This window comes from Temnothorax longispinosus, chromosome 11 (genome assembly GCF_030848805.1).
Source record: "Temnothorax longispinosus isolate EJ_2023e chromosome 11, Tlon_JGU_v1, whole genome shotgun sequence".
NCBI lineage: Eukaryota > Metazoa > Arthropoda > Insecta > Hymenoptera > Formicidae > Temnothorax > Temnothorax longispinosus.
Window position 1 is genome coordinate 12,760,108 of NC_092368.1, and position 11,097 is coordinate 12,771,204.

At 37.1% G+C, this 11,097-nt stretch overlaps 1 protein-coding gene across 4 annotated transcripts in view; it reads left to right on the forward strand.

Annotated features, from left to right (window-relative positions):
- Nucleotides 1–11,097, forward strand: part of LOC139821878 (histone demethylase UTY-like) — a 121,179-nt gene that overhangs the window by 102,176 nt on the left and 7,906 nt on the right. For 2 of the 4 annotated variants that reach the window (XM_071793258.1, XM_071793261.1), the window contains 8 exons: nt 1,300–1,483; nt 2,081–2,164; nt 2,304–2,519; nt 5,684–5,839; nt 7,590–7,770; nt 8,015–8,329; nt 8,552–10,105; nt 10,207–10,800. In XM_071793258.1, the coding sequence (XP_071649359.1) occupies nt 1,300–1,483; nt 2,081–2,164; nt 2,304–2,519; nt 5,684–5,839; nt 7,590–7,770; nt 8,015–8,329; nt 8,552–10,105; nt 10,207–10,800 (3,284 nt within the window). The remainder of the gene's footprint in view (nt 1–1,299; nt 1,484–2,080; nt 2,165–2,303; nt 2,520–5,683; nt 5,840–7,589; nt 7,771–8,014; nt 8,330–8,551; nt 10,106–10,206; nt 10,801–11,097) is intronic. The other 2 variants (XM_071793259.1, XM_071793260.1) reach the window with 2 other exon arrangements.

Below are 11,097 nucleotides of genomic sequence, written 5' to 3' on the forward strand. Positions count from 1 at the left end.
AGAGAAGTTTTTCCGAGAGATCGGTTGAATGCTTTAAACCGACTGACAGATTCAACTCGAATCGAGCTTTTGGGATCCGACCGTGGCCAGGTGGACCAATTTAAAGGCAGGTCAGGCAGATTTGCAAATCAATACGCATATGTGAATGTGGCGTTTAGGACAGGTAAATACGCCAGGTGAATAAATAACATTAAAGGTATAGACGAGCAAGCGAAGCGACGGTATACATGTCGTGCGTGTCGGTGATTATTTTAATCTTGTGAACAAACTGTCGGCGATATTTTCGAGAGAATTTCGAAATTTGCACGTTCTCGCCCGTGAATTGAAATAAAGTATAAACTAAAAATGTACGACAAATATATTGAAAGCGAAGGCCTAATAATTATTGCTAATTTATCATTATCAAGAGGATTTCATGTTCTTTTTCGTTATTAAAATAAAATAATTATTAAGGCTTGAATAGATGGAAGAGTAATTAGGTTGAAATTGACCGATCGGAGGAATTTATTAACTCGGCCAGTTCCTACGTGCGGTTCTGCCACGTGCTCACCTATATATTTACGGTCGCGCATTTATTGTTGCAAATAACAACTTCTTGCCGACCGACGCCTCGCTTTTCCCACGACGATTAATCCGTGGGTATCAACAGGTAAACACGCATCGCGCGAAATAGAAGCAGCGGCCATAAATCAACGTCGTTATATCGAGGTCGCGCGAAAGGATTAATATTATTTTTTTTACTATAATACATATTATGGAATATTATATTACATAATACTATAATATACTATTCTAAAGGAAAAAAAGCATCCTGAGAGAGGTTTAAATAATTATTCAGTGTTCTTTGTTTAATGAAAATTGAATGATTTTAATCGATCTAAGGGAACAGAGTTAATAAAACATCTTACCGTTAATCAGCATTTTCTGGAACTCGACGGCCAATTCAAAGGTAACTGACGAATACAAGTGCTCGTTGCGCGAAAATCACTTAGGATTTTTCTAGTCTCGTCGAGAGGGTCGTTTTTCGCGCTGCTGCGCCTATGTTTGCAGGGGAAGGGGGGGTAATTCGAGACAGCCCCCCTAGAGAAGGGCCAGCAGCCAGCGTGTAAAAACGACTGCTGCCGGGGGCAACCCTAAGGCCAATAGGGCCATACCTGCGAGAGAGTCTATTCAGTCTAGCTCTCTAGCTCGTCATGTAGCGTCGAGGTAATGACGTGACAGTTTTCAATGTCAGGGGAAAGAAGAAAATAACGACGAGACTGCGACACGTGCATCACTCGGATCTGTTCTTTCGTGCAGGATGGATGTACCATGTGGTTGAGTGCACGGTGCTGGGCATCAGCAGGCCGCAGAAGCAAAACATAGCTATCCATTGCCTGAAGCAGTCCATCGATGCCGAGCCGAAAAGCGGACAAAGTCTTTACCTTTTAGGACGTTGTCTCGCCGCTTCCGGAAAAGTGCATGAGGCGTTTATCGCGTACAGGTAATGGGTCATTATTTAATGACACCCCAAAGTTAGGTATGATATCGATGCGAGTCTGTCAATTGAAATTGCAACACGAAGAAATAGGTTTTAGACTGTGGAACGTATTTTAACTAGAGTTAACAAGAGTTATTTTTTTATTTGATTTATGTATAATTGTGCCTTTTTTGCAATTACACTTCGAATTTGACGTTTTATACAACAAATAAAGGAACTTAGGATTAAAGTTGGCTTTCTGGCATTGCAATTTCAATAAACAACAGTGTGTGAATTTTTACTGTATTAAATGGAAAAGTTCCTGTTAAGTAAACTTAAAAATGACATCGCGCAGTTTAAAAACAATTTTTATTAATTAAAATAAAATTAAACATTTTTTCTATTAAGACAAAATTTTCTCGATACCCTCTTTGAATGCTTTAGATTTTTTTCAAAATTTGAAAGAAAAAACTTTTTATATACGCATGCTCTAAAATACATTTATTTTCATATTTTTTATTTATTATACTTTTTTATTTATTATACTTTTTTATTATATTTTTTTATTTATTATATTTTTTATTCATTTATTATAATCTGTTTATTGTAATATTTGTATAGGAGTATAGTCAAAAAAACAGACGTTTTACAAGTTTTAGAAGAAATTTTCCAATGTAATACAAAGATATTGAATATAATATTAAGGTAAGTATTGTAGATTTAATACTATTATATATTTTTACACATTTTTATTATACACGTTATATATTTATATTATACAGATTTATTTATAATTTTCTCCTCTTTGCTTGGGAACTAATAATGTTCTTCATGTGCTCGATAGAAATTCAGTCGAAAAATCGGAAGGCAATGCGGACACGTGGTGTAGTATAGGGGTACTATATCAGCAGCAGAATCAGCCTATGGATGCACTGCAAGCCTACATATGCGCCGTGCAACTAGACAAATCCCATTCAGCTGCTTGGACTAATCTAGGGATATTGTACGAAAGTGTCAGTCAACCGAAAGACGCTCTAGCCTGTTACGTTAACGCATCCAGGTATATTGTATATTACTCCAGCGCGAGTAATTTTTATAGCGTTTTACAATTATTAAATGTTAAATTGTAATCCCGTTACTTCAACCTTGGCGAGTATATTTATCTGCTGTTTAGATTACTTGTGATTGATCACATTAATAATAATTAAAACAAATATTATATAAAATTATTTTCCTATTAAATCTCCTACGTGCTTTTCTGTTTTAAGTCCTTATAACTCGGAGCCCTAATCAAAATTTTTAGACCGCAATTGGTATTTAGCGGTAAAAAGAGTTGCTCTTTTCGAAAATCTAGTCGGTGATGGGGTGGGGTAACTGAAGGAATAGATAAAGTTAAAGCTGGAGGTAAGAAAAACGACCCCTTTTACTGACAAATATTCAACTGTAATAAATTATTTCGTCTACCTTTTTGAGTAGAATAAATCTATATAATTATTATTTGAGTGATTTATAACAAAAATTTCAAGAATTTATAACAGAAAAAAAAACACTTAGGGGTTTCCTAGGATTTAATGGGTTAAGGGATTACATTTCCTTGACAGGTCTAAAACTAAGTCGAAATTAACGAATTTTTATTGCCGGTAAAATTATGTTTTATTAAAAAATGAAAATACAAGTCTTGTAGAATAGTCTTTTGAGAATATCTCTCGAAAATTTCAATAAAAGTGAGCAAGTAGAAACTTGCACATTGCTTCCTTATAGTTTTTAAGTGTGCAAGTAGAAACCTGCACATTGATTCCTCTATGAGGAAGCCTGTTTTTGTATGCATAATTTATTAGTGGATATTTATTAATTTGGCTTCCTCGTAGAGGAAGCAATGCAGGTTTCTACTTGCACACTTAAAAACTATAAGAAAGCAATGTGCACACAAGTTTCTACTTGCTCACTTAAAAACTATGAGGAAGCAATGTGCAAGTTTCTACTTGCTCACTTAAAAACTATGAGGAAGCAATGTGCAAGTTTCTACTTGCACACTTAAAAATTATGAGGAAGCAATGTGCAAGTTTTTACTTGCACACTTTTTTTTATGGATAGAGTATTATTGAAGATAGATTGGTGTTGAATTTGGTGTTGAATCTACCCTAAGTTATTTGATGGATAGCCGATTCTCAAAACCGATCTTCAATAAATTTAAATTCGACGTTTTCGAACATAAGCAACACATTGGCATCGAAAACTCAAAATACAATTTTTACTTCGGTTTTTTTACCCCTATTTCATATATAATTCTTTTAAATTAGGTTGATTAGACTTAACTTTATATGCGATCAAAATTATGGACCTTTGATCGCGTATAAAGCTGGGTCTAATCAACCAATGGCATCGAAAACTCAAAAAACAATTTTTACTTCGGTCTTTTCTACCCCTATTTCATATATAATTCTTTTAAATTCGGTTGATTAGACTTAGCTTTATATGCGATCAAAATTATGGACCTTTAATCGCGTATAAAGCTGGGTCTAATCAACCAAATCTTAAAAAATTATATATGAAATAGGGGCAGAAAAGACTGAAAAATATAATAAAATTAGAAATAGATCAATATCTCCAAATTTGCGGAAGTTAGAGCAACCATGGACATTTCTAAAAAAATACAAAATTTTTTTTAAAAAGAACCCCTTTACCGATCATCGCCAAATTCAATACCAACCTTTCTTGAATGATACTCTTTCTTGAATGATACTCTATCGATTAAAAAAAAAAACAGCCCAATATCTCAATATTTACAGAAGTTAGAGCAATCACGGACATCAAATCTGCACATACATACATACGGACATGCGATTTTAATGCAATATTTCGACATTTTAGAACACTCTGAACATATTGGCATCAAAAACTCAAAAACCAATCTCTTTGTTGGTTTCTTCTACCCCTATTTCATATATAAATCATTTAAATTTGGTTGATTAGACCCAACTTTATACACAATCAAAGGTTCATATACAAAATTCACGAAAACAAAGCTTCCTCTATGAGGAAGCAAAAAATATCAAAAATATTAAAGCAGCTATTTTTGGCAGCTATTTTCTCGAATAATGTTTGTAAAAATGGCGTTTGCACAGTACCAGAGATATCTCCGCCCCCTCGCATGTAAAACAAAAAACAAAAATTTTCCATTAAACTAGATACTAGATGAATAAAACTAGTTTTTTTTATAGCCGATTTTGAAAATATTAATTTTTCGAAAAATAGCAGCGATTTGTAGTGAAAAATGCAATTTTTTACCTAAAAATCGGTTATTCTTTTATTTATAAAAACTAAACCATAAATTGAAAAATTCTACGTGAAGGACTAGATTATTGTTTTGAAAGTAGCTGTAAAAAATGGCATACAAATCGGTTCACTAGTCTCTGAATCACTGATCTGAAATATTCCTGATATCAAAAGTAGTGTTTTAAGAAAAATAGTGTTGAAAAATTGCCAGGACCTCAATTTTTAATATTTGTTATTGAAATTTTTGGAAAATAATTTCAATTTTTACCTAATTTTAAGACCTGTCAAAGGTATGTAACCTCTTAAGAGATAAAAGTTAAGTAAATGAATAGTGTGCAATTATATTAAATCACTCGTTATGGTTCTGTAAATTATACTATGTGTTATTTTCTTTTCTTATGTTATCATTTGTATATGTCACGGCGTGTGCACTTTTATGTTTTGTATTAATAGATTTGTTCGTGTTGCTTAAAATTCCCAAAAATTCCTGCACTTAAAACGAGATAAATATGCACTGGGCTTTTTAGCTGAACTTCTTTGCACGGTTCATCTTCCCTGTTTTTCTTTTCACATTGGAGAGAAAAAGAGAAAAGATAAAATGTGCAAGAAGTTTAGCTAAAAAGAACAGGCCTAAAGAAAGCGAAAATTCTAAGTGCAAAAAGGGCAGGCAACACGAACAGAGGACGATGGTTCCAATCTGTTGATAAAGTAACTAATAGTTAAATCATATGTCTTTTCCTTTAAATTAGACAAAGATAGACATGATCTAACTATTAGTTAGTTTAACAACAATTTGGAGCAACCGGCTCTTCATCACTTATCTCACCTAAGAATGATCGGCATGTGTCGTAAGTTGAAGGTCGGGTTTACATTTGATAATCTCAAAAATTCAAATGATTACATTGAGTTATTAAGTTAGCGTGTTAAGATTTTCTGTTTTACTCGTAGGGGAAACAGCAATATAGCGAATTGCACGGGTCCGTTCGGGGGTCTGGGTGGCGTTAAGTCCGGTGGTAACAATTCGATGAACCCGTCCCTCCATCACCGCATCGACTTTCTGCAGAGAAACCTAAGTCAAGCACCAATGCCTTCCGTCGCTACCAAGTGAGTCGTCGTCGAAAAGTCAAATTACACATTATAATCCCATTATAATTCCATTATAACATGTAGCTCTTTAAATATTGAGATAAATAGATGAATATATATGAGTTACACGTTTGAAGTTAATATAAAATTTTTAAAATAACAAAAATTGTTTATTATATTGTTTATTAAATTCGCTAATAGATATTTGATAATAGTAATGTAATATAATAATAGTGATTGGATTTATACAAGGTGTTGAAAAAAGGTGTAACCAAATTTTAGGAGCAATTTTAGGAGCACTTGGGAAAAAACAAATCGAAAAGTCAGTAAGCATTACTCCAAAAACCATTTATCTCTGAGTTATAAAATATTTTCTACAGCGGATGTTTGATGTACCCTCCGTTTATTTCAACACATAATTTAGCACGTTTTCTCATTGAACATCTCGCACGTTCAAAAATTCTAGGTTTATTTCGTACTTGTTGACAAGAGTTCTCAATTTTCTGTATCAGTTCACTCATTATGTCAATTTATGTGGTGTTTACGCACGATGGTGCTCCTGCGCATTTCCTCATGATTGTTTTTAGACAACATTTAAGCAATAGTTTTCAAGAAAAGTGGATAGGATGTGGCGGTCCAGTTGCATGGCCACCTCGCTCATCGGATTCAAATCCGTTAGACTCTTATTTATGGAGACACTTGAAGAGCATAGTGTACGCCACATCGATTGACATATTGGATAAACTGATACAGAAAGTTGAAAATTCTTGTAAACAAGTCTGAAATAAATCTAGAATTTTTGAACATGTTCGATCTTCAATGAGAATGCGTGCCGAATTGTATGTTGAAATGAATGGATGGCATATCGAACATCTGCTGTCCCAGAGAACATTATGACGTCATAAAACTATCAGAAAGACGTCGTTATGACGTCTTAGATCCTGATTTATGACGTTTTTGAGGCGTCTTACAAAGTTTTATTATTGACGACTTTTAGACATATTGTAAAATAAAAATTAGTAATACGGTAATGCGTTAACAAGAAGAAAAATATGAAAGAAAAGCTTAGTATTGCTTGTAGTAATTAAAATACTATCCAGACTGCACAATGTCCAAAATCGAGACAAAAGTTTAAAGACGTCTTGTGATATGACATCTTAATGACGTCTTAAAGATGTCTTATGTCCAGATTTTGGACATTGTGCTGTCTGGGTATTAATTAAAAAGCATGCTACTTTATTATAAAAGTGGAATTCACGATATAACTGATACAAATTGTGCCGTATCGTGATTTATACATATATTGTTCTTATACATTCATCATATTTTACGTACAAGAAACGGATCTCATCAAAAGCAATCTATCGGTTAGATGATGCGATATTTGCATATAAGTTTTAAAGATTTTATGAGTGAGATATCTTTAAGACATCTTGAATAAGATGCCTTTTTAAACATGCATGTTGTCTGGAGTAGAAAATGATTTATAACTCAGAAATAAATGCTTTTTGGAGTAAGGCTTACTAAGACTTCGGTTTATTTTCACGAGTATTATAAACCTAAATTTTGGTGCCATCTTTTTTCAACACCTTGTATAATAAAGAAATATCATCTGAGAGAATAATAAAATAAAATATAAAAACAAAATTATGTGAGCTAAAGGTTAATATAAGCCGGAACTTTAGTCGACCTTTACTGTACTTTTCTTTGATTTTGTAGTCATGAAACTTGTTTCCTGCTTTCATATAATTTTTATTCTTTTATCCAGGAGGCGGCAATTGCCGTCAATCGAAGAAGCTTGGAATCTGCCGATCAGCGCAGAGATGTCTAGCCGGCAGCAGCAGCAACAGCAGCAACCCGGTGGGCCTTCGTACAAATATGGTGCCGCACCGACTGGACCGCCTCCACCTTATCCTCAAGCCCAGGGACAGAATGCTAAGCGATTTAAGGTACAGAATGCATTAAAATAAAAGACAGATATTTTCTAGAAAAAATATTTGTCTTTAAATATTTTTGGTCAAATATTTTCTTGCCTTTTCTATATAATTTAGCGCAGTCTAAATGCTTTATAAATATAGTAGGTCCCGATAAAATATTTGTAAAGAAGTTAGTTATTATAAGTAAAAACAAATTAGAGAACAGGCAACTTGAATTAAACATTTCAAATTAATTAAATTCAATTTTGCTCGATAGACCGACGAAGTGATATCGGCCGCACCACAGCAACGGGCATCACCGTTCTCCTTATCGCCGCACCAACTACAAACGCTGCATTTCCTACAACAAAATCTCAATAGCCTGACTCCGCAACAGCAGACTGTGCTTGTCCAGCTGCAGCACCAATATCGTGCGATGCAGCAATATCAGCAACAGATCAGGCAACAGCAACAAGTAGGACAGCGAGGCCTGAGAGCGGGACAATCCAGTTATCCTACGGGATACAACCATCCTCAGAACCTCGGCCAACCATCGGGTGTCGTAAAAAACTATGGCATACCGCAACAACCGGTAAATATATTCAGTCTCTCACTTTTGCAATCAAAGGAGGGGGTGTAAAAGTCGTCATTTTTCGCCTAAAAGGATTCCTGTAAAACATGTTTTGCCACCTTATTTGAAGTTGAAATAAGAAGGAAACAATGTTTATTTAACCAGGAAACTGCGGGAAATATTTTAGAAGTGGTAATGAATGTTTTTAAAGCGTCTGTCAAAATATAATTAATCAACATTTAGTTGCAGCAAGGAGGTACGGTTGCGCTGCAGACGGGTTTCTCCGACACCAATGTTGGCTACAATACGGTGGCAACCGGAAACACTACGCAGACACCAGGAATGCCTTACAAATCCGCCTCCGATCCAACTTATCCGTCGCAGAGACAACAGATCACCGGCAGTGCTCAGTATGGTGGCCAGTATCAGCAGCAGCCGAATCAGTATGCTGCTCAAGGTTACACGCAGGTCACATCGACTAGCAGTTATTCGGAGAGCTCCACGGCTCCAGCGAATAAGGACAATTTGGGTGTGACGGATCAGGAGTTGCAGGCGCTGCTGTCACAGAAGGACATAGCCACATCGCTGGCGGAAGACCTTCTCAAACACTTCGGTTCTGACGATTTGGAAACTGTCGTGAAGGAAGAACCGTCGAGCGGCGGTGTCATCAGTGACAATGGCACGTTGAGCTCCGGTCCGTTCTCGCCGTCGAATCTCGAGAACGCGACAGAGGTGAAACTGGAAAAGTCGGAAGAAGCGGCTTCCCAGTCGACGCAGTCGAAATCGACGGCAGATGCTGTGACGACGACGGCCATGACGACGACCGCGACGACGACCGTGAATACGGTGAAATGTGAGACAACGACGGTAAAGTGCGAGACGACGACGTCATCGTTATCCTCTAACACGACGATGACGACGACAACGATAAACAAGAGCGAGGCGACCAATATTTCCAAGACAGAACCGATGATGAATTTGAAGCTCGAATCGTTATGCGAATCGCAACCGGAATATGAGCTAAACATTGAAATGGATGCCAAGACAGTGATCGAGTCATGCAAGGGTCAGGGGCTAAAAGGAGTGCCGAATTGCTCGATACTGAGCGATCGTTCGCCACCGCCGGCGCCGCCGGATCCGCCCACTCAACGATTGACGAAGGAACAACTGTTGCCGCCTACACCGAGCGTCTATTTGGAGAACAAGAAGGATGCCTTTAGCCCGCATCTGCAGGAATTTTGTTTGAAACACCCAATTGCTGTGATACGTGGCCTCGCGGCAGCGCTCAAGCTCGATCTGGGCCTTTTCTCAACTAAGACTCTGGTCGAGGCGAATCCAGATCACGGTATCGAGGTACGCACACAAATGCAGCAGACCAGCGAGGAGAACTGGGATCCGGCGCTCAATAAGAAAGTCTGGAACTGCATCAGTCACCGCAGCCACACGACGATCGCCAAATACGCGCAATATCAGGCCTCCAGTTTTCAGGAAAGCCTGAGAGAAGAGAAGATACAAGGCGGCGTACATGCTTCTAATCTGTCAGATTCGGATTCGAAGGACAGCACCGGTCAGACGGTCCGACGTAAAAAGAATACTTTTGGTCTAGCCGGCCGACCGGGAACCAAGATGCTGCGCTTTGGTACCAATGTAGATCTGTCAGATGAGAGAAAGTGGAAGCCACAATTACATGAATTAATGAAGTTACCGGCCTTCGCCAGGGTGGTATCGGCCGGTAATATGCTCAGCCATGTAGGCCATGTGATCTTAGGAATGAACACCGTACAGTTGTATATGAAGGTATAATTAAAAATTTAATATAATAAAATAATAAATAAAATTATGAAACAAAACGTTTTGAATGTTTCTAAATGTGATTTAATTTATGTAATCGTTTTCAGGTACCTGGTAGCAGAACGCCTGGACACCAAGAGAACAATAACTTTTGTTCCATTAACATTAACATCGGACCGGGCGACTGCGAATGGTTTGCAGTACCAGATGCGTATTGGGGTGTGATATGCTCGCTCTGCGAGCGCAATGGCATCAGTTATCTGCACGGTAGCTGGTGGCCGAATTTAGACGATTTGTACGAGGAGAATATCCCAGTATACAGGTTCCATCAGCGACCGGGCGACCTCGTGTGGGTGAACGCGGGTTGTGTACACTGGGTGCAGGCGGTTGGCTGGTGTAACAATATTGCGTGGAACGTCGGCCCGCTCACTGCCAGACAGTATCAGCTCGCAATCGAACGTTACGAATGGAACAAGCTGCAGGCATTCAAGTCGATTGTGCCGATGGTGCATCTTTCGTGGAATTTAGCACGTAATATCAAGGTGTCGGATCCACGACTATTCGAGCTGATCAAGAACTGTCTTCTGCGAACGATGAGACAGTGTTGCTTAATACTGGAATTCGTGAAGAACAAAGACGTAGAAGTGCGATTCCACGGCCGCGGCAAGAACGAGGCCTCACATTATTGCGGCCAGTGCGAGGTATGCTTTCTTAAGCTAATGATCTTGAAAACTAATGTGCTGTCTAGATTTTTATTTTCTTTTTTTCGGGATTTTAATTTAATTAAATTCGAAACTCTGTACAATAACTACGTAATAATCGGTAAATTAATATATGAAATTTTATAGCCTCAACATTTTATTTCAATTTTTCCTTTTTTAAATTTATCTTTGGTAATTTTTAAGTTATCTTGTGCAATCAGCACTATACAGTTATATATAATTTCTTGTTAGCATACGTGTATATTTTTATAAAATGTCCATGTATTACTTTTTTAT